Below are 24,296 nucleotides of genomic sequence, written 5' to 3'. Positions count from 1 at the left end.
ATTTTTATCAGTGTTTTCAGTAGGTGATAAACCATCACTTATGTTCAATTACAGTAAATTTTTGGTAGAAGCTATTCATGATCAGTTTCTAAAGTTTTCTATTGAAGGATCCTTCAAATATAAATCAGTTCTTGTGTACTTGTTCCTATTTTATCAAGAAGATAAATTTCAATTTCCATTACAGAAGCTAGATGAATAGGGAAATCCTCAATCTGTAATTCATTGGACTTCCTTGGTGAGGAAGAACACTAATGAATTTTCTTTCAATGATTATGTAAATCAGTTTCTACATATGGCTTTGTGCTTGCTCAATAGTGATATTATTCCTAGGATTTCACCTGAAATCAAAAGAATCCTTCACCTTAGTGAGCAGACAAGAAGTGGAGATTGGTATTTATATCAAAATTACACAGAAATCAGAGTATATGGATGTGAGCTTCCTCCATACAAACTGCCAAAGTTTGTGCCAATCATAATTTTTGCATTAGAATATATTAAACAGATGATGAACATGGATGAGCTACATTTTGTATCAGGTAAAAAGAAGTCTCAATTTAAGTTGAAAGCACAGATTGGACCATTCATTTGTAACACCAGAGCAGCAGTGAAGGAGGCAGACCTTCTCTTGAAACAGATGAAGTTTAAATTAATCTTTACCTGGTCTTATGATCCCTTGGGGATTATTTCTAAGTTAAGGGTAGAACAGAAAACTACACCTTATGCACACACACCCAAACCAGAAATAGAACAATACATGAATCAAGAAGAGTGGCAAGAAAATACATTACAGGAAGAAGAAGAATAGGTTTTCATTTCAACAACATCACAGACTCCAATTCCACAAGAGAAGCAGGCTAAGAGAATAAGGGAAAGTGTTTCCCCTTCTATTTCAGAAGTTCAAGAGACATATTTCATAATGTTTAAGAAAAGAAAGAAAACTAATCCTCTTGAAGAACATTTTCAGGAAGAAAGTTCACAGGAACAAACAACATTATTACTGATAGGTCCCCATGCTACAAATTTTCCATGAATTGGGGATATTTTCTAAAGTTCTCATGTATCCTCGGTTTCTCAAGGTGCATTAGAAACATCCTAGACATAAGAGCCAACTCAGAGTGCAACAAAACCAGGTATTTTTGCCATATACAGGGAGATTAAAAGGAAAAATGAAGCATTAAAGGCCACTACCTATTCTGAATTTTGGAAGTAGACTTCAGCTTCTTAGCACAGACTTCTTTCTGCACTTGATACTGAGAAAGGACAGTTTCAGATGGCCCTCTTGGAACCTAAAGTTCCATTCCCTAGGACTGTAGAATATTATAAGAAATCTATTTTTTCTTTTGATACTAAACAAATTCATGCTATTGACCAGATTGATTTACACAAGCAAGTTGGAGAAATGATTTATTCCACTTTGACTAGCTCAGCTATGGTAGCATCCAAGCTGCAAGTTTCATTAAATAATATTCAGTCACAGTTAAAGTTGGAAAAAATATCATCTCTGGCTAAGGATACTAAGATTAAATCTTTAGAAGATCTAGTGATTAAGTTAGGATATGATCCTAGTGATGTGAAAGCAGCTAAAGAAATGATCAAGAGAAAAAATGTTGATATCTTAGCATTAAGGAAGCAGCTTAAACTCCCTACTACAGAGGATCCACAAACTAAAGAAGTTGGAGAATTGGAAAAGGAGAAAGAAAACATGTTCAAGATCATAGTTGAACAGAATTTGCAAATACAAAAGATGGAGACTGAGTTGGAGACTTTATTAAAAGAAAAAGAACAACAAGCTAATGTATCAGTAGTTATTCCCATAACAACGACATCCATTGCAGGTACTTCAACAGCAGGAACTTCTATTGCAGCAACCATTATAGCAGAAACACAGTCCACTGATTCAACAACTGATTTAGCTAAAGCTATGGGAGATTTATTATTAAAGGACCAAGAGATTGAAAAGTTAAAAGCTCAACTTAACAATCTTCAGGAGCAGAAAATCAAAACTGACAATGCTTACTTGGCAGAACTATAGAAGAGTCATAGGTTGACTCAGAGAATAGTGGCCCTTGAAAATGAGTCTGTTATTGCTCAAACTATTGCACAAGCTAAAGAAAATATTTGGTTGGATATCAATGAATCCATGACTCAGTTATGGCCTTCAATAGAAATCATTTTTGAACAAGAAAAATTATTAGAGAAATCAAAAGAAGCAATAGCATAAGTGAAGAAGGACCTGGGTCACAAACCAGGAGATGCAACAACAATAATCAGTATTTTAAATTCAAAAACAAAGGAAGAGCTTGAATATTATGAGATTGAAGACAGGACTGAAACCATTATGGAAGTCAGGAGGATACTTACCAAGAGGAATTTAATGTTGCAATTAGAAGACAAATGTCACAATCTAGAAGTTCATATCAATAAGTTTCATCAAAAAATTCAATGTGCTACATCTCAAAGGAATTCTAGGTTTGAAAGGAATAGGAGACAGCCTGGTTCCTCTTGAAGAATACCAACATAGATTGCATTCTATAGCTATAGATAAATCAAAATTTGCTAAGATCAAGGGAACCATTACAGGAAAAGCTTTTATTGAAGGATTGAGTTTTGATTTACTAATCCAGCATGAGATTAAACACTTGTTCATAGTCAAGCCCACCTTTTAGAAATACACTAAAGTGGATGAGACTTACAAGAAATTGATAAAGTTTTCCATTCCTGATGAAGACAGATGGGAAAAAATATGTCAGCTCATTGATTGACAAGACAACAGGTTTTTAGCAGCAGGCAACAAACTTTCAGCAACAGGATGCAAGTTTGTAGGAGAAAAGGGACAGATAACTAGGAAAAACAACAAAATAATAGCTTTATAGCCTCAGTCATCAGCATAAGCCTCGAATTCTGTGCAATATGTCCAAGCAGTTCAAATTTTCTATTTTCTAGTTCTATTTTTGTAATTAGTTTCAAAAGATATTTTGTAAATAAATCTTGATTTTTAAATCAATATATTTTGAAGAAAACTCTATAAATACTTTGTAGCTCGAAGTATGAAGGGTTGAACCCTTGTGATAGACTAGTAAGTAGAATTGAATTTACTAAGTTTTTCTAAGATTAATAGAAGGATTTTGGATTCATCTTGAAGCAGCTTGTGTTCCTGTGAGTAATTATGTTTTCTATTATGTCTCCATTTTGTTTATCTCTGCATATGTTTGAAATTAATGGGAAAATATGGGTAAGATAAGATTGAATACCAATGTATCTAAAAATCCCTATGAAGTTACGATCAATTATAGAGATTAGTTAATTGAAACTTTTTGTTTTAATTAATTCCTCCTCATCTTTTAATTGTCACTTCCCTTCAAATTTTAAATATATTTTGTTTGGCTGTAAAATGATTTTACATGCATCATTTGTATATGATTAGTTAAATACTCAATTTGAAGATTTAATGCACCATATATTTTCTTGATTTCAACCTTACATATCATTTCAAAGCTAAAATTTTGTTAAAGGTGAAGAATCGGCCCTTTTAGTATATCATAAATAATTAAGAGTTTGCACTTGTTTAACAGTTTAAAGCATTGGTCATCCAAAAATCCAAATTTAAAAAGGATTTTAGATGCTCTAGCATAATTCCCTAACCTAGAATTGTCTACAGAGGAACAACAGTCCTATCAACTCAATTATCAACTTTTCTTCTCATCAACTTAACTTCAACCATCCCGTTGACTTATTATACCTAGTCAATTATAATTTCCCAACTAGACTTGTTGAGGTTCATTCCTAGTCATCTTACCCAACTAGTCAATCGATTAACTAATATTTAGTAAAATGATATTATTTGCAGAGAGCTATAAGATACACTACAACTGATAATAATCTCTTCAAGCAAGGCCCTACTTGAAAAGAACTAATGAACCCTTGTAAAAGATATTAGATCATCTTAAATTAATAGTAGTTTTATTTCATCAATAATACACATTCAACTTACAATCTCTAATCTATAGCTTCTATACTTATAACCTTAACCATGTGAAATTCAAAATCTACCCTAAGTCAAATTATAAATGTGTATTTATAATGCAAATTCCTTGTATCTCTCATGACTGCTAGGTAGTTCCAAGGCTCGATGCAACTAGTCTCACCCCCCTAAATCACTACCTTCCTCACATCACTCTGTCATTTCGTTGGGATGCTAAGGAAATGAATTATGGGGCTTCTTCATTGGTTAAATAGATGACATGTTGTATAGGGTTAACAAATTCAACCTCCAATGTAATCAACTGACTTAATGCATCGATGTGGATTATAGCTCCATCTTCCTCTTTGCTTGGAAAAATAAATATTGACAGTATTTTCATGGGCTTCTTTTATTTTTTTCATCAAGCTGTAATAATGAATCAAATCTACACCACCAAGCTATTCCCTGATACATGGTTTCGAACTATTACCTAGATCCTTTATTAACTTTATGAGTGTATAGAAGTTGTGAAATTACAAGAATTATATAGCCTATTCACCTACTTTTAATTTATAAATTAGATATGTGTTGGTGAAAATAAATCTAGAGCTAATGAAACAATTACATAATCAAAATGCAGTAATAATACTCCAAATTTATTTAAGGCCATTCATAACTCATTAACAAATCGTCACTAATACCCATTCATCAGTATGGGAGAAAACTTCGACATTTTCAACACAAAACTCATAAAATACTACCGACTCATCATTATCGTGATTAATCAATAAACTATTAAATAGACATTTGAATTTATAAATTCAATAGGTATTGGGATAAAATATAGTGGTAATGGGGAGGGAAAATGGGCCAATTCCAAAACTAAACACATGCAATGCATAGATTTAATAAATGCAATTTAAATTGCATAAGACTCGTGGGTGATTTATGTTATTACCATTAGTTGTTATATATAATAATAAATTGGTTTTGCAGAGGTGTGTAAGAAACTAGCTTATATAAAATGATAGACTTAGCATTAACAGTAGTGTATGATATTAAATTCTTGAGATGGTGTTAGGCCCCTATACTACTAGTGTAACCCCTTATTGTTATTAGTACAACCCACTTATTATATTGATGTACCCATGTAGTGCCCATATTTTTACTATTGTGCCACATAGAAGCCCATTATTGTTATTATTGTGCCCTTACATTATTATTGTTATGTCGGCTCTGATTATGTTATGACCCCTTAGACTCCTATATATAGAAAGGAGGTCTTTTCATGTGTATCATCCAAGAATTGTTCATTTGTGTAATGTAAAGGAGGTCTCCCCCTCGAAGAGGCTGAATTCTAAGGCGTTGATCTCTCTTTTCTATCTTTTTGTGAGCTGGTTTCATAACATTTGGTATCAGAGTTTTGGATTCTAGGGTTTCGCTGCTCCAAACAGATCATCGTGGAATTTTCGCTATAAATTTTTTCTGTGACGTTTCAGAAGCTAAAAAAAAAAAACCCATTTGAGAAGAAATCGCACTGAATCTCGATTCTGAATTTCAGAGCTTTTCGCACTATATTTACGGAGATATGATCTGTGGAAGTTGGTCTTTTTGCAGACTCCTGAATTACATTCCAAACAGGTGACCTGGGGAAAATCGTCATAACTTTCTCTCTGAGCGTTGGATTGAAATTGCGTAAGAAGGTACAGAAAGAGGACAGACTGTAGTTTCTTCTATATATTTTTCAGAGCCAAAGGTCGAAACAGTGACACGTGGAACTTCATACAAGTTTGCTCTTCTGGAAAGGTCTATAATCAGGTCATCTTGGGAGATTGTGCATAACTCTTTCTTGGAGAATCCAATTTGGATCAGAATGGTGGCATTGGAAAGAGGACGTAGAGGGCTACTACAGGTTTCAATTTCAGAACTTAAAGATCCAAAAGTACAGAGTTGCAGTCGTTTCAAGATCGAGTTCCTAAAATCAAAGCAAGATGAGGAAGTTTGATGGAAAGGATCTGGTAAATTGGATACTTCAGATGGAGCAATATTTTGATCTACATGGTGTACCACTATTACAAAGGGTATGTATTGCATCTTCATATTTAGAACCAGATCAATTTTTATGGTATGAAGGGCTTTGTTCTCGTAAACAACTTGTTACATGGTCAATTTTCACGGAGGAAATGATAGCACATTATGAAGATACAAAGAGCAACACCTTCTTTAGAGCAATACCACAACAATTGGAAAGAGTAAAAGGGCTTTGTGACACAGTGGAAAGCAAAACTATGGAAACCAGGAAGCATACCCCTCACAACTATAAATATGGAAGTGTTGTTTCTCCCAGCCTTCCACAACCTACAAGGGTTACACCACAACAATTGGAAGAAAAAAGAGAAAAAGGGCTTTGTTACAATTGTGATAGCAAATGCACTAAAGGTCATAAGTGTGCTGAGAAGAAATTATTTTACATAGAATATGAATACGAGGAAGAAAAAGATCAAGAAACATCAAAAGAAGAGGATATACATCAGGACCCCACACCAGAGAAAGAAGAAATGAATCAGACCATATCTTGTAAAGCATTGGCAAGAATTACCACTACTCAAACTCTCAAGATAGAAGGACATATCAAGAAGAAAAAGGTGCAAGAAGTGAAAGATCATGTCGAGAAAGAAGAAATGAATCCAACCATATCTTGTAATTCATTGGTAGAAATTACCACTCCTCAAACTATCAAGATAGAAGGACATATCAAGAAGAAAAATGTTCAAGAAGTGAAAGATCACATCGAGCATCAAGAAATGAATCCGACCATATCTTGTAAAGGATTGGAAGAAATTACCACTCCTCAAACTCTAGAGATAGAAGGACATATCAAGAAGAAAAAGGTTCAAGCAGAGAAGATCACATCGAGCATCAACAACAAGTTCTCCAACTTTTAAAGGATAATGCCACTTCGGTGCAAAATCAAACGAAACAACAGGTAGATCAACATCGTAGTGAAAAATGTTTTGATGTAGGTGATTGGGTATTTTTACTGCTACATCTCAAACAAGCTATTTATGAGAAGGAAATACTACATGCACTTAAAAAATGGCGACCTTGCCGAATGGGAAGACTCTTCAAGGATGAGGATGTGGAAGCATTGTTTTGTGCTATTTCTATTATCCAACTAGATTGGATAAACGAAGCAAGGGATGAATGGAAGAAGGACGAAGAAGTATGGCCACTTATTCAAAAGTTGCAAAAGATCCCAATTCAAACAATATTGCCAGAAATTGAAGAGGAAGGAAAAATCATATTGGAACCTAGTGCAGTCACAGAAACAAGAACCCGACAGCTACGAAATTGATCAATTTCAAAGTATCTCATCAAGTGGAAGAACTTACCCGCTGAAGATTCCACATGGGAGGACAAGAATTTTATACAGAAGCATCAAGAACTACTCAAGCGTTGAGGACAACGCTTTTTGAAGGAGAGGGGCATGTTAGGCCCCTATACTACTAGTGTAACCCCTTATTGTTATTAGTACAACCCACTTATTATATTGATGTACCCATGTAGTGCCCATATTGTTACTATTGTGCCACATAGAAGCCCACTTTTGTTATTATTGTGCCCTTACATTATTATTGTTATGTCGGCTCTGATTATGTTATGACCCCTTAGACTCCTATATATAAAAAGGAGGTCTTTTCATGTGTATCATCCAAGAAATGTTCATTTGTGTAATGTAAAGGAGGTTGGCCCCTCGAAGAGGCTGAATTCTAAGGCGTTGATCTCTCTTTTCTATCTTTTTGTGAGCTGGTTTCATGACAGATGGAGTTGGGTAATTTGAGTGGAATGTTTAATGTAGGGTGATTATAGTAGAAGGGAAATAGTATTTCTAGCATGTTAAGAGGATAGTGGTCCTAAGTTATACTTAAATGCGAAAGGAAAGTAAGCAAACCAAGGTGGAAGCACCCACACTGATGTTGGCCAAATGTGTTTTTTTGAAATGGAAGTGGAAAGAAATTTATTTTAGGTTGAAGGTTGAGGTCAGAGTGAATAATTAGCTTAAATTTAAATTTGGTTGGAAGCAAAAATTAAAGAAATGTGACACTTTCATGTATGGGGAAAACTAATAAATAGAACTGCCTTTTTTAAAGAAAAAAATCAAGAAAATAAAAATAAATTTTAGAATTTTATAAAGTTCAAATGTAACATAAGGGCAAGGATACAGTTTTTTTATAAATGGAATAGCATCAATATCAATCTAATTACAATAATTAGAGAGTTGTTGTCACCTAACTCCATTTGGTTTGTAGAAAGTTATATGTTTTCAAAAATATGAAATCTAGTTTTTATGTATGTGAGTCATAAATTGTTGTTTGAGTGAGAATATTATAGTTAATGATATATTTTGAAATGTGCAGTAAACTCATGATAAGTAAAATTAGTCAAAAAAAATTGGCTTCTTTAAAAAAAACAAAAGAAGTAGCCATGTATGCCACATCACACTACCATGTAAGCTTTAAGGTTAATCTATTATTATGAGGTGAAAGTTAAAGATAATAATGAAAAGTTCATTATTGTGCACACTTGCATGAGCAAAGCATCAACTAATTCTTTAAATATCATATAACTAGGGCAGTCATATAATTATATTTATTATTATTAATGATAAAAAGAATCAATATATAAGTTAAACATATATACATTTAAAAACATGTAACAAATTTATTAACCATAAAGATTTACCTCCATTTTATCATGAGATGCTTGGTTTGTAAGTAAGCTTTTTGTTTTGATACAATATGATGGTTTATCAATATCACGTGCCCAAAAAAATATAAGTCAATTCATATGACACTTGTTTAAATGATTTTTTTCAAAATTAATGAATTTATTTAAAAGGGGAAAAAGGTCATAACTACTTTGGAGATAAATCTCAACCTTTGATTTGTGTATATTACTAAGAATATTCTATGGAAGTTAAATCCCTGCCATCCGCCTAATAATTATTTATAATTAAATTAAAATTGTAGAAGCCCAATTTCAAAATAGAAATGCCTATCTCCATATTAAATAGTATATATTAATATATAATAACAATGGAAGTACAATAAATAATATATTATTAATATATTGTCAATTGAATTTATTTTAGGTGGTTAGGAAGAATGATTGTATATCCACCTTATTAAAAATTCAATTCTTACCAACAACATATTGAACATAACTAAATAATTTATAATATAATTTAATAATATAAAAACAGTGTATAATATATTATTCTTAATATATAAAAACACTAATATTATAACAAAAATCTTATTAAACCAAAAAGTATAATATAATAATATATACCATATAATAACTAAACAACTTTTAATATAATTTAATAATATAAAAATAATATATAATATTATTATTAAAAAACAAAAGTTATAATATTATAAATAATAAAAAAATCATATTTAATATTTCAATGATATTTATTATATTTGAAGAATATCTTATCAAGATCTTAATTAAGATGAAATATGTATATTTGTGTGAAGTGTGTATGTTTATGTAGCTAAATGAAAACATGAAAATCGGCCAATTCCAAAACTAATCACATGTAATGCATAGATTTAATAAATGCAATTTAAATTGCATAAGAGTGGTGGGTGATTTAAGTTATTATCATTAGTTGTTATATATAACAATAAATTGGTTTTGCATAGGTATGAAAGAAACTAGCTTATATAAAATGATAGACTTAGCATTAAAAGTAGTGTATGATATTAAATTCTTGAGATGGAGTTGGGTAATTTGAGTGGAATGTTTAATGTAGGGTGAGTATAGTAGAAAGGAAATAGTATTTCTAGCATGTTAAGAGGATGGTCGTCCTAAGTTATACTTAGATGATGCGAAAGGAAAGTAAGCAAACCAAGGTGGAAGCACCCACACTGATGTTGGTCAAATGTGTTTTTTTTGAAATGGAAGTGGAAAGAAAGTTATTTTAGGTTGAAGGTTGAGGTTAGAGTGAATAATTAGTTTAAAATTTAAATTTGGTTGGAAGCAAAAATTAAAGAAATGTGACACTTTCATGTATTGGGAAAACTAATAAATAGAACTGCTTTTTTTAAAGAAAAAAATCAGGAAAATAAAAATAAATTTTAGAATTTGATAAAGTTCAAATGTAACATAAGGGCAAGGATACAATTTTTTTATAAATGGAATAGCATCAATATCAATCTAATGACAATAATTAGAGAGTTGTTGTCACCTAACTCCATTTGGTTTGTAGAAAGTTAGATGTTTTCAAAAATATGAAATCTAGTTTTTATGTATGTGAGTCATAAATTGTTGTTTGAGTGAGAATATTATAGTTAATGGTATATTTTGAAATGTGCAGTAAACTCGTGATAAGTAAAATTAGTCAAAAAAAAAAAATTGGCTTTAAAGAAAACAAAAGAAGTAGCCATGTATGCCACATCACACTACCATGTAAGCTTTAAGGTTAATCTATTATTATGAGGTGAAAGTTAAAGATAATAATGAAAAGTTCATTATTGTGCACACTTGCATGAGCAAAGCATCAACTAATTCTTTAAATATCATATAACTAGGGCAGTCATATAATTATATTTATTATTATTAATGATAAAAAGAATCAATATATAAGTTAAACATATATACATTTTAAAACATGTAACAAAATTATTAACCATAAAGATTTACCTCCATTTTATCATGAGATGCTTAGTTTGTAAGTAAGCTTTTTGTTTTGTTACAATATGATGGTTTATCAATACCACGTGCCCAAAAAAGATATAAGTCAATTCATATGACACTTGTTCAAATGATTTTTTTCAAAATTAATGAATTTATTTAAAAGGGGAAAAAGGTCATAACTACTTTGGAGATAAATCTCAACTTTTGATTTGTGTATATTACTAAGAATATTCTATGGAAGTTAAATCCCTACCATCCGCCTAATAATTATTTATAATTAAATGAAAATTGTAGAAGCCCAATTTCAAAATAGAAATGCCTATCTCTATATTAAATAGTATATATTAATATATAATAACAATGGAAGTACAATAAATAATATATTATTAATATATTGTCAATTGGATTTATTTTAGGTGGTTAGGAGGAATGATTGTATATCCACCTTATTGAAAGTTCAATTCTTACAAACAACATATTGAACATAACTAAATAATTTATAATGTAATTTAATAATATAAAAACAGTGTATAATATATTATTCTTAATATAAAAGTACTAATATTATAACAAAAATCTTATTAATCCAAAAAGGTATAACATAATAATATATACCATATAATAACTAAACAACTTTTAATATAATTTAATAATATAAAAATAATATATAATATTATATTAAAAAACAAAAGTAATAATATTATAAATAATAAAAAAATTCATATTTAATATTTCAATGATATTTATTATATTTGAAGAATATCTTATCAAGATCTTAATTAAGATGAAATATGTATATTTGTGTGAAGTGTGTATGTTTATGTAGCTAAATGAAAATATGAAATATAATTATTCTTTACTTGAATTGAAAAGACTAAAATTCTTTGAAATTCTATTGATTATTGAATATCCAACTCAACAAGTATTATTTTTCTTTTTAGATCCATTTTAACTCATTTTCAATTTTTACTATGCAAAGAAGTTAAAAATGATAATTCCCTAACACATATTTATTGTGCTACTTATGTGGGATAAGGAATGCGGCATTATGCTAATAATTAAAGCATATGAATGTTGATAAATGAAAAAATAAAATATGGTGGAATGTATATGCACAAATATTTACAAAGGATAATTATGTAATAGTGTGCATATAGAAAAGTATGAGCATGTATGTTGTTATATATTGGCTAAATTCAGGATGTTGTGAGTTGTGTAGTCAAGAATAGTTGAGTAGATGATTGAAGATGTTGATGATATTGTCGCATAATACAATTGACTTCACAAGAATTAGTAGAAGACAAAAAAATACTTATATTCAAGTGATCAATGAAGGGATGTTATAAGCTCCTACAAGGCACCAACAAATAAGTAACATCAAAAATGTTGATGACAACAATACAATTATGATAAACCATGTTAATATTACATATGGAATTATAGGAATTGAGGTAGGAATTTCTTCCACCATGTTTGATATCAGCATTGATTTGTTAATAATATATAAATGCATGCATTGATTTGTTAATAATATATAAATGCATACATGTGATTGATACCAAAGTGAGGGTAGGAAGGAGTCACTTCATAGGTGAAATTTTTGAAACTTAATACATCCATGTGATAAATGTTGTGTTGAGTTGATTAGCATGACCAAGGTAGGTAAACCTTCATTCCTATGATTTGGAAAAGAACATAATGTGAGACAGTCATGTGTAAGACCATGTTGTTGTTAGAGTTGGGGAAAGCCTAAATTGTTGCCACTGTATCTATTAGTATCCCCACTTGTGTTAGTGACTTCAACCATAAACCTTTTGCCTACATTAAAGATCACTTAAGGGGAGGAACTCTTAAGAGACTATTGGATAAAGAATGGAAAATGATCCTAAGGGGAGGAACTCTTAAGAGACTATTGGATAAAGAATGGAAAATGATCCTATGTTTGGCTTAAGAGGAAAGTGTCCAAGAAGTCAAAGAAGTGATGGTTTCATTAAATAAATGCAAATGTGCATTGAACAAATTTGGAAAATGTATATACTTATGGACATGCATACATAATGATTTGTACATATGATGATGTTGAAATAAATCTTGTGTATATGATGGTTGCAATGTGAAAACACATGAAGGTGATAAAACTACAAATGTGATGAATGATATATCATTGTAAATCAAAATGTTAATATCTAGAAGTACTTGAATTATTGATGATTACATATTTTACAAATTTCTTCATGTTTGATGATGGTTGATTAGACTTTTAACTATAATTAATGACCAAAATGATACATGATGACCAATTTGGCCATCAAATTCCATTTTGAATCACAGTGAAAATATTCTATGCATGAATATTCACATTTTGTTTGGTCAAAATATCCATCAATGACAAATTGCAAGTAGAGATGTCTTCAAGGTAGCCATGAGAACAAGTCCATAATGAACTCTAGTTAATACCACATGTAATGACCAACATTTTGAAAGGGGTCTCATAGTTGTTAAATTTGTTTTTTATCTACGATATTCAAAACTATGTTTGAAATTATGTTAAAGAGTATCATGGTAATTGTATGGACTTTGTGATAAGAGTGAGATTATGGATGTCTAAAACGCGTGAAGAAACTATCCTCATGACGCTAGATCCCTATTATAACTAGATCACCTTGAGATAATGATTGTTTTGGAGTTGCCAATATAATGCCCCTATCAATGAAACTTTGGAAGTTTGTGCTTTTCCTACATGTGAAAACCTTGGGAAATTATGGATGACCCAAGTAGAGAAGGGAATGCATGAACCTGTCAAGGGGAGGGACTACAAGAAAAAGGGGATTTATATAAATTTATTGTGTGAGATTCCTGACAATAGCTAGCTTGATTAAAAAGACAATATATATGGGTATATTGTATCTTTTATCATGAATACATGCACTTTGATTGTGAATTTTGAAAGATTTCCTATGGATAAAATAATTGTTGCATTGAACTATGACAAATATGCTTTCCATTACCACAAATATCTACAAAAATGCTAGACCTTGAAGGCATCTCAAGATGGTGAAATGAGTTTTACATTGTTGTTGAAGCTAATCAACAAAGAAAATTGCAATGGAGAGAATGGCATTGCCAAGGTGGAATAAGAATGTAGGCATTGTCTCATACTACAAAGAATCTTCACAAAAAACAACATTATTAGAAAGGAACAAGGAATGCAATGTCCCAATTTTAACCCTCATTATAAAGTGATAAATTTTGTATAATTTGTATGATGTGCAACATTATTCCAAAGGGATGGGGATGGGGAATTCAATGTTCCAATTTTGACCCACAAATTATAATGTAATAAATTTTGTATCATTTGTATGTTGTGTTATTAAGTGACAAGAATCAAGCCATGTGGTCTAAGTTATAATGACCTCATTTTTTAATAACATAAAAAAATAAACATTGTAAATATTTTTACTACAGAGTTCAAGGCCAAGGCCTGAGAAGTGAATGCATGAGTCATTTTTCCACGATGTGCTTATGTTTATGTAAAACATGAATAGAAAGGAAAAATCACAATAATATAATATCCAACAAGAAGATTGTTTTAAGAAGTAACAAACGGACAAGTGGATGCATGGGTGATTTGACATTAACACTTGTCTTTTGGGAACACTGCATTTTACACTTTGCTTCCTTACAAAGCTTTGTCCATCAACCTTTCATTTGTGTATGTGTCCAACTACAATTTGTAATATCCTTCAAAGGAGAGCAGGGTAATCATGACTAACTGAAAGAGTCAAAGTTGTTAGGTCCACAATGGTGGTTTCAAGCACATGATTTTAGTGGCTCTTGGTATTAGAACCCATGGATTACATGTGATGAAGCCTTTAAAAAGCATGGGAATTCTTCATTCTAATGTGCTTGAGTTGAGCGATGGGTTCACTTGGCCTAGCCAAGATGTTAGTTGGCTTGGTTGCTTTTAAGTCAAGGCAAGGCTACATTTAAGCTATATAATAATAATAGATCTATTGTTAATTGGCTTTTCCCCAATTGGGGTTTTCAAGGTAAATCATGGTGTGCATGATTTGTATGGGCTGTTGTTATGTATGTGATTTTTATCATCATTTCTCATATTGTTTTGATCAATACCAATGGTATCAAATCCAAGGGATCGTGGCCTAGAGAAGGAGATGTTGGTTGCAAATGTCAGCATTGAGGTCATAGGACAATGTGGAGTTGAACATGGAGTACACAAAATGAGAAGCATGTGTGGATCCATTGTGAAATTATTATTGATGAGAGAGTATGCAAGGAGATTGCAACATAAGCATTCTGAGAGAAAGGTCCAACAAAGTGAGATGCAACAACAAAAACCATATTTGAAGTGGAGAGCACCTAGTCATAGGTCCAACAAGGTAAGATGCAACCACAAAAACCATATTTAAAGTGGAGAGCACTTGGCTAAAAGTCCAATAAGGCGAGATGCTACCACTGAAGCGAGATTGGGTAACAAGAGCACTTGATGTGAGCAAGTGTGTAGAAGGAGGAGAATGGTGACATTATTTCCATGACAACAATAATGTACCCCCAAAAACAATACTTTGAAGATGAAAATTGTAAATGACCATACAGTTGTAAGACCTAGTTAGGCTTGTGAATAGGAGAGGAGAGCATGCAAATTTTTGGGCACATGGTTTTGGTGGCCCGTGGTATTAGAGCCCATGGATTACATGATATGGATCGTTTAAAAGGCTCAAGGATTCTTCATTGTAATGTGCTTGAGTTGAGCAGAAGGTTAGGATGTTTGTTAGCATAGCTACTTTTATGTCAAGGCATGGCTACATTTAAGCCATATGATATTAATAGATATATTGTTGTTTGTTTTTTCCTAATAGGGGCTTTTAGGGTATGATTTACCTATGTATGATTTAATTTTTATCATTATATCTCTCATATTGTTTTTATCTCTAATAGAGAGCCCGTGTAATAAAAGGTCCATATGTATAATTGTCAATCATTCATCCATTCTCTCTCGTGGGAGTTCCTTTTCATTGGTAGTAGAGAAATCTATATGAATCCGATGGCTATTATCACTAGAGTGTCTGCAAATGGCAAGGGTATAATATCCAACAAAAAGGTTGTTTGAAGAAGTAAGAAAGAGACCACAATACCACAATAGAGAAAAGGGGATGCATGAATGATTTGACCTTGACATGTATCTTTTGAGAAGTATTATATGTTAGGGTTTACTTCCTTACAAAGATTTTCCCATCACAATCTTTCACTTGTAAATGTGTTTTAAGTACAATTTGTCAAATCCTTAAGAGGAGAGTAGTGCTCAAGTAATGAAAGATCTCTTTTTGATATTTATGGGGGATTATGTATAATAGCCATTCATTTATCCATTATCTCCCATGGGACTTCCTTCTCATTGGTTGTGGAGAAGTTTGTATGAATCCCATAGCTATTATCACTAGTGTGTTTGCAAATGGCAAGGTATCCTAAGCACTTGTGATTGGGAAGAGTCTATGGAAGTTGGGGACTTGCCCTATAGAGTATGAAAGGAAATGGATGGTTTTAAAAGAAAATACATAGGTATTATGGAAGTTGGGGACTTGCTAGAGTATGAAAGGAAATGGATGGTTTTAAAAGAAAATCCATAGGTATTATGGAAGTTGGGGACTTGCTAGAGAGTATGAAAGGAAATGGATGGTTTTAAAAGAAAATCCATAGGTATAATGCTCACAACAGCTGAACAAATCACCATTAAACTTGCAACCGTATAATGGACAAGCTCAGTGATAAGAAAATTGGCTATGACATGACAGAAATGGATTAAACGAGGTAAGACTACAGACTAGTAGGAGCTTCCTTCACCTTGATGGTATGATGATTTGGCTTGGAGGTGGAATCCTTACTAGACTCCTGCAATTGTGGAATTTGGTGGACTTCACTTGTGTATAGATAAGTGCAAAGAAATAGAACCTCTTCTTCGTATTAAGTGGAAAAGAGTAGCATCACTAATTAATTGCTAGATGCAGCCCTAGAGTACTCATGGTATGCAGATTGACTATAACATGAGCAATGGGTGGGCTAGGTGAGATCAAAGCCCTGTAGGGTTCATTCTCCCGCATTGTATGATGATCTAGAATGGAAGTGGAAGCTTTACCTGATTCCTACAATGAGGTGGTAAATCACTCCTTACCAGTAGAGTTAAGTACATATAGGTGCTTGAATCTATTGCTTTGTGGAATGTCTTTCTATTATGTTGTTAATTCCATTAATATGTTGCATGTGAAATATGTTGGTGTCAGTGAAATTAGACCGTTGACAATCTCACGAATCCTACATGTATGATTCCTCGTTGAGTAATGGCACAGATTTTATGTGCATGTGTGTTTATTTCCACTATGTTCGCTTATAACGAGAATCATGCTAGTGTACTGCATGTTAATACTATTATGCCGTTGTTAGTATTCTGTTTAGGCTCACAGTTGGCAAATTTGAATTGTAAATGAAACAATGAATATTTACACTGTTCACTTATAACAAGGATCATGCCAGTGTACTGCATGTTAATACTATTATGCCGCTGTTAGTACTGTGTTTAGGCTCACAGTTGGAAAATTTGAATTGTAAATGAAGCAATGAATTTTACTGCTGGTGCCCTAATGACATCATAGTACTATATAGACTAAACAAAATCAGTCTGAAAAATCACTTCTTCAAGTGCTTTATTCGATACTAAACAAAATAATATTTATTACTTTGTGAATTTCTAGGATATGGATTATTTGTCATAGCAGCACACCTTTATAACTAATCTACAATAACATACAAATGAGATGTGCTTTTGAATCAGTTACGAGAGCAGCTATTTACATGAAGGTGAAAGCAAATTAAGTACCAATTTTTGAGAAATAACATTTAAGGCATTTACAGGCATTTTTAGAGGGAACCCCCTTCAAACACACAATCACACTATAGAATATCTAAAGCAAGTTGAAAAATGGCCTGAGTCACTAAAATGAAAGTCCATATATATTTTATCGGGAATTTTCTCAGCAATAGTTGTTGATATTAGCAGCTAAGTTTCAAATTTAGCTGTCTTCAAATAGCAACTTTAGGCACTGTTAAGAAAAGAAAAGCTACAAAAGGAATCTTAAATCAGTTCAAAGAATTACCATAAAAATTGAGATCTTCACATTTTTATGTTAAGAGCAAGCAGCCTATAATGCTTTCCAAGAATGGCCTTCCAGTTATTGACCCTAAGGTTGTCTCAAAGGCAGCATTCATTGATGAAGTACTACAAGGAATATTTTACAGACCACCTGCCATTGGTTGGTTCTAGTGGCCTGCACATTGTGACTTTAAGCAACCTGAAGTGAAGAATGCCTACTACTGAAATCAGATCACATAATCAAATCTAAAATCATTCAGATCTTCGCATTTTAATGTTACGAGGAACTTCCTTATAAGAGGCTATACCCTCTACTGCTTTCCGCACTGGCCTCCCAGCCAATGACCTTCTCGACATTTCAGTTGGCTCCAAGGTAGCATTCACTGACAAACCCTGACAGGGTGCAATTCCTTGTACTTGCGGTTGGCACTTGACACTACCTGCCTTGCATGAATTACCTCCAGTGGTGGGAAATACACAAGATTGACGGCCTTCTGAGGTTTTATTTAAATCTCCATTCAGAACCTCTTTATCTTGAACCTGAAGCTCCTCATCTTCACTAACTTTCTCTAGAGTTTCTAACCCACTAAATGAGGCACTGCACTGATCACTTTCACAAAATCTCGGAGTCAATACAGTCTGTTTTTCCTGCTTGTAGTTTCCATTCATATCGGAATCTCTGTAGGTAACACTGGTAGAATGCCTTCTTAAACACACCCTGTACAGGAACATATTCCCAAATTTGTTTAAGCAAAGCACTTAGATGTATATATTTCTTTAAAAGATAGCAAAACTACAACATTTCCTGCAAAGTGACAAAATGCATCAAAGAACTCCATATTTCTTCTCTATGGAGTTTATTTGAAAATGTTATATAACAAATTGTCTAAGAAAGTATAGAAATTGTCAGAAACTGGCAAGGTTCCTTTTCGGCCTACCTTTTGACCTTTTTATTTTCTCCGTTTGATGTCAAATTTATTTTTGAAGAGCTGTCAGCTTCATTAGAAATGTCCCCTGTAAAGTTTCCAAACAGTCAAAACCTACTGCGAAAGGAAACAAGCAACAAAAGTATCCAATTGCAAGATAGTAGACTAGTAGTTACCTTTGTACACCTCCGGTATCTCTAAATCACTAGAAGATACACTGTGCTGATCATTTCGGAACAAATTCTGAGTAGATACAGCCAGCCCTTGCTGCCTAAGCTTTTTATTCAAAGGAGGTTCTTTGTAACAAACATTTGCAGAACGTCTTCTTAAAATTGTCCTGAATAAAGCATGGAAAATTTTTCAAATTGATGACAAAGAATTTCCTCGAGGTAAAAGTTAATTTTCAGAAAAAAATAATTGTCAAAGAATAGTTTTCTGTTTGGCTACCTTCTGTCATTTGAAGCTTCCTCATTTGCAGACCGATTTTCTGTTGATAAGCTATAAGCTTCAGTACAAATGTTATCTGCAATATTCCACACAGTCAAAACCTGCAGCTAGTGAGAAAAGAAACGAATATTGCATGTGTTATGGAGTTACCAGCACAAACTTCCTGCAGGGTGGTCTCTAGTCTGCTAATAGAATCACCACTCTGCTCAGATTTCTTCAATGTAGAAGCAAATACTGCGTTCTCTTCCTGCTGATCATGCAAAGGAGGTTCTTTGTCTTGAATCTCAGTGCAAGATCTTCTTAAAGATTCCCTGAATCATGGATACATTTTTCAGGCTGATGCCTTCTAATAATTTCCTTACAAACTAACTCTCAAAAACATATAAATAGTTTCAATGACCACCCTTTGTTCTGGTTACCTGTTCACATTTGAGGCTTTCCCATTTGTGGACACATTGGATCTTGATGAGCTGTTGACTTCACTAGGAAGGTCACCTGTAATGTTTTGACATGGTCAAAAACTACAGCTAGTAAGAAAAACATCAAAGACTTCACCTGCTTTAATGAGGAGTTACCAGTACAAACTTCCTCCAGAATCTCTGGTGCACTAGAAGAAGCCTCACTTTGACCAATTTGGTTCAACGTTGGAGTAAAGATTGTTTTCCCTTCCTGTCTGCGCTTTGTAGCTAGTTTTGATTCTTTGCTAGTGGCAAGACGTCTGCCAGAACATACTCGTATTAACAATTTTCTAAGTTCAATTATTCAAAAATATTCAATCAATGGCAAAATGAATTCACAATAATAACATCAACATATTCACTGATGAAGTATATGGAAATATCAACGAAACTCAAATCCTAGGCTATTTAAAATTTAAATATGGTAGCAAGTAAGATAGTGTCAATGACCACCCTGGTTAGATTACCTATTCACATTTGAGGTTTCCTCGTTTCTGGATCCATTTGATCTTGATGAGCTGTTGACTTCATTAGGCAAGTCCCCTGTCATATTTTGTCATGGTCAAAATCTGCAGCAAGTATGAAAAACAACCAAGATATCACCTGCTTAAATATGGAGCTACTAGAACAAACTTCCTCAATAGTCCCCGCTGCACTAAAAGAAGAATTACTTTGATCAATTTGGTTCAACATTGGTGCAAATGCTGTTTTCCTTTCCTGTCTGCGCTTCGTAGCTAGTTTTGAATCTCTGTTACTCGCTAGACGTCTGCCAGTTGACACCCTGCGTTATTAATTCTTTAAGTTCAATTATTCAAAAGATTCAATCAATCTCAAAATGAACTACCAATAATAACATCGACATATTCAACCAAGAGTGAGAAAGTATATGGAACCATCAACGAAACTTAAGTCCCAGACTATGTAAGCATAAGGTAGTGAGTACGATAATGTCAACGACTACCCTATTTTGGTTACCTATTCACATTTGAGGCTTCCTCATTTTTGGACTCATTTTCTCTTGATGAGCTGTTGACTTCATTAGAAAGGACACCTGTAATGTTTTGACATGGTCAATACCTCCAGCTATTAACAAAAATAACCAGACATTACTTGCTTAAATAAGAAGTTACCAGCGCCAACAGAAGCATTGCTTCGATCAATTTCGTTCAACGTTCGATTAAAGACTTCTTTCCCTTCCTGTCTGCACTTTGTAGTTAGTTTTGATTCTCTGCTACTGGTGAGAGATCTGCCAGTACACACCCTGAATTAACAACTTTAAAATTTTCTAAGTTAATTATTCCAAAGCCAACCAAAACGATTACAAGGAATTCAATGCATCCTATTATAAACCATACCTTTTACCAATTATGTCTTCATCGGCAGACAACTTAATCCTTGAAGAATTTTCACCGCCTTTCATATCCCAACCTGTTTTGTCTTCTTAATGTTAGATGTTGACAAAGAAAACATGAAAAACGGCCCAAATACTATTTTGTAAGGACTAAGAGTTACCGAGTCTTTGGGTTGCACAATTCTGATTCTCAGCAGGAAGTAAGCATTTTGGTGGGACCTGCAATGTGTCCTCACTTTTATCTGGCTCCTGAAAGAAGAAAAACTTCATTTTGTTTGCTCCTCTAAAAAAGCAGTCTCTTACCTATGTTATACAAGGTTTATCAAAGGAGTAACTTTCACTCAAATCTGATTAAATATCTAATCAGAGTATGGGCTTTAGATGTACCTTAGTTCCAATTTGGTGCTTGTCTTGCAGTTGCTTGGACAAATCGCTCACTTTTTGCTGCATCAGATAATGAGACTCTTTAATGTATATGAAGGGGTGCAGTGAAAGTGGAAAAGATAGAAACCAAAGCGCACACTCACCTCAAGCTCTGTTGTTTTAACTTTATACATTGCAGACATTTGATTGTAGTCATGTTGAAGCAGTTTCAACTGTTAAAATAAAAAAGTTGTCATTTGAAGTCGTAGAGAATAAGAAATCAAATCAAAGAACAGAAACCATCCCAGTCTGTTGTAAAATAGTTCTTATTAAGATAAGAAATGGAAATTCATCATATGAAACAAATAATACCCACAAAGCAGCAAAAAGAAATATTGCAAATGTAAAAAATTTCAAGTACATTTGTCAGCCAATTTGTCTCTCTAAATCAGTAGGGATTAACATCAGAAAACGTGAAAGAGGTAGCTTACCTTTCCTCGAATCATGCATAATTCCTGTAAAATATAATAAAGAAAAGCAGGATATAAACTGTGTTAGACACACTTCACGGATATTTTCTACCAGAAACTTCTTGATATGCCCCTAAGTATTGTCTTTTCAACATTCGTGTTGCCCTGCAAATTGAATAGAAAACAATATGGATCCATACTAACCGCAAACATCTGGCCATTAGTTTGAGCAAGTTGCAGGTTTTGTTGCGATGCTTTCATCTTGTACTGTAGAACTTTATGCATTTCATGTCTTGTGTATTGAAGAATAGCTCTGCATGGTTAGGGAAAAATTATGAGAGGATTTAGACAAAAGCCAAACCTCCCATTCAAAATGGAAGTCAGACAATGTGTAAATTCATTTCAAACCCTTAGGACATAGATTGAAAGGATACTCTTTCTCTGTAAGTTGCTTCTTAAGGCAAGCTATCTCCTGCAGATCATAGAAAAGGAAAATAAATCTGTAAGGAAATTAAGCAGAGAACATGCTAAATTTTTCCTGGAAACATTCAGTGTTTGAGCAATTTTCAACCTGCTGAAGATGTGTCTTGTCAAAGTCCTGTCGATGTATATTATCAAGGTTCTTAATGTGACTTGAATAAAAGGAAAGACCACTATTTGTTACATCGGAAAATCGCCTTCCACCAACGGTTGCTCTTGTTGATCCAGCCGGAATCCATCCTACAAAATTTTCTTTGCCCATCAATTCTGTCCAAGCACCAAAAAAAAACATGCTCCTTTGTAAGAAACAAATAATTCAAGAGTGCTAACTGAAAAAAATATGAGACGGGCGATTAATAGAACTTCATGAAGGCAAAAATTTCCTGATAAGTGGGCAGAGCACCTAAAATTCCAACTAAGTAACTGATAGAAACAAGTTGTCTCTCTGAGTCACATAAACAACAACTATAAGATTTATAAGCCAGTAAAAGACAGCTCATAAGGCCTACAATAAAAGAGGATGTTATAAACCCTGACATATAACTACGTATGAGGTTATTTTGACCTTTTTTCATCAATTTCTAATACAGAAAAACAAATCTCAAACCAGAAGACGATGTACAATATAGAACACCACAGCAGGGTATGCCAACCCATCATCTCAAGTTCAAATACCACTGAAAGAAAACAAATTTCAAAACCGGAAGACGATGTACAATATAGATCATTAAGGCAGGGCATGTCAACTATTGATCTCAAGTTCAAATCCCACTGAAGGTAAGGGAATCGCATCAATTTGAAATGAAATCTTTAACATACGGATAGGGCCATTGGGATAAAATAGTTTGCAAATAGATCATAATCACAAGTGACATGGCTATTATATCAACCCGGCGACCTGTACCCCAAAGGCAGCTTCTTCTGGATTGACAAAAATTTTGGTGCAAGTGTTACCTTACAAATGATGTAAGTCTCACATAGCACTAGCTTCATCTTCCAAACCCACCCAAGATATTGAAAAACAGGAACACAATAACACAGTATGTTTACTCAAAAATCAAATTATGCTAAAAATACCTTGAAAGTTTTGGGCGTCGAAGCCCTCAGAGAAGGACGGAGACATTGCTGAAAGCCGCTAAGTGTTTTCCCTCATAGAGCTTGTAATCCTCCACGATAGTTAGACCCTAACCCTGACGTATTCGCAAAGCTGATTCTTTGTCAATGTTGACCCTTCAAAACGCAGATCTACGCCTCTGATAGAGTAAAATTATGCAGAAAATAAGAGGGTAAGCTGCAGAAATTAACAGAATGGAGAAAAAAAATTGAATCGAGATAGAGAAGCGAATGACTGGAAAAATTGGATGTCTTTCGGGAATAGCAAGGGTTTTGCAGGCTCGGTCCAACGGCTATCCGAGCCTGTGTTATGCCGAGGCTCTATTCAAAATATAACAAACCCGCGAACTGCCACCGTTAGGATTGGCTGCTAGGACTTCGAAAGTATTAATGTGAAGTTTAGGGGTGAGATTTGCAACTATATAACAAGAAGTCAAAGAATACGTGATGACTTTGAGTCATAAGCGTTTATAGCAACCAATTTATAGATGTAAACATTAATTAATATTATTTTTTATTTTTATTGTGTAAATTTGGTAAAGTATATATATGAGATAAAAAAAAATTAAATATAATTTTATGTAAAAACGAGGAAAATTAGTTACGTTAACTATATAATGGTATTTGTCTATTGAGTGGGTAAATTTTTTTGGATGGCAAAAGATTATTCGAATTTAGTTAAATTTGGAATCCAAAGTGCTTGAATCTTGTTGTTTATGGTGGAAATGAATTCAGCATTGTCAAAAACTCATATAAAATTTTAGAATCCAAAGTGCTTGATTCTTTGTTTCTTTATGATAGATTCCAATGTGTAAACATTTCCAAAAAAAATTGTTATGTAATTCTACCGAAAG

General features: G+C 33.1%; 1 protein-coding gene across 5 annotated transcripts; it reads right to left on the bottom strand.

The window, feature by feature from the left end:
* Window positions 1-17,678: 17,678 nt before the first annotated feature.
* LOC149189884 (uncharacterized) lies at window positions 17,679-23,847 on the bottom strand. Of its 5 annotated transcripts, none has more exons than XM_089411969.1 (20): window positions 23,407-23,847; window positions 22,421-22,596; window positions 22,284-22,321; window positions 22,054-22,162; window positions 21,871-21,894; window positions 21,544-21,612; window positions 21,404-21,460; window positions 21,178-21,265; window positions 21,021-21,093; window positions 20,796-20,866; window positions 20,641-20,716; window positions 20,337-20,446; window positions 20,133-20,208; window positions 19,783-19,925; window positions 19,627-19,702; window positions 19,358-19,518; window positions 19,208-19,283; window positions 18,937-19,097; window positions 18,773-18,848; window positions 17,679-18,552 (listed from the first exon to the last, which is right to left on the bottom strand). In XM_089411969.1, exons 1-20 carry the CDS (start codon window positions 23,450-23,452, stop codon window positions 18,087-18,089), a joined length of 2,172 nt encoding a protein of 723 aa, XP_089268095.1. In that variant the 5' UTR covers window positions 23,453-23,847; the 3' UTR covers window positions 17,679-18,086. The 5 variants fall into 5 exon arrangements, with proteins under 5 accessions (XP_089268095.1, XP_089268096.1, XP_089268093.1 ...); XM_089411970.1 differs by having other exon boundaries at window positions 19,831-19,925; window positions 20,796-20,911; window positions 23,407-23,846; XM_089411967.1 differs by having other exon boundaries at window positions 20,337-20,431; window positions 20,796-20,911; window positions 23,407-23,846.
* Between the last annotated feature and the right edge of the window lie 449 nt (window positions 23,848-24,296).

The sequence above is a fragment of the Pinus tabuliformis genome, chromosome 3_1 (genome assembly GCF_031772625.1).
Source record: "Pinus tabuliformis cultivar Carrire ecotype Pingquan chromosome 3_1, CPIR1, whole genome shotgun sequence".
Lineage (NCBI taxonomy): Eukaryota > Viridiplantae > Streptophyta > Pinopsida > Pinales > Pinaceae > Pinus > Pinus tabuliformis.
This window is presented reverse-complemented; position numbering and strand designations above follow the sequence as displayed.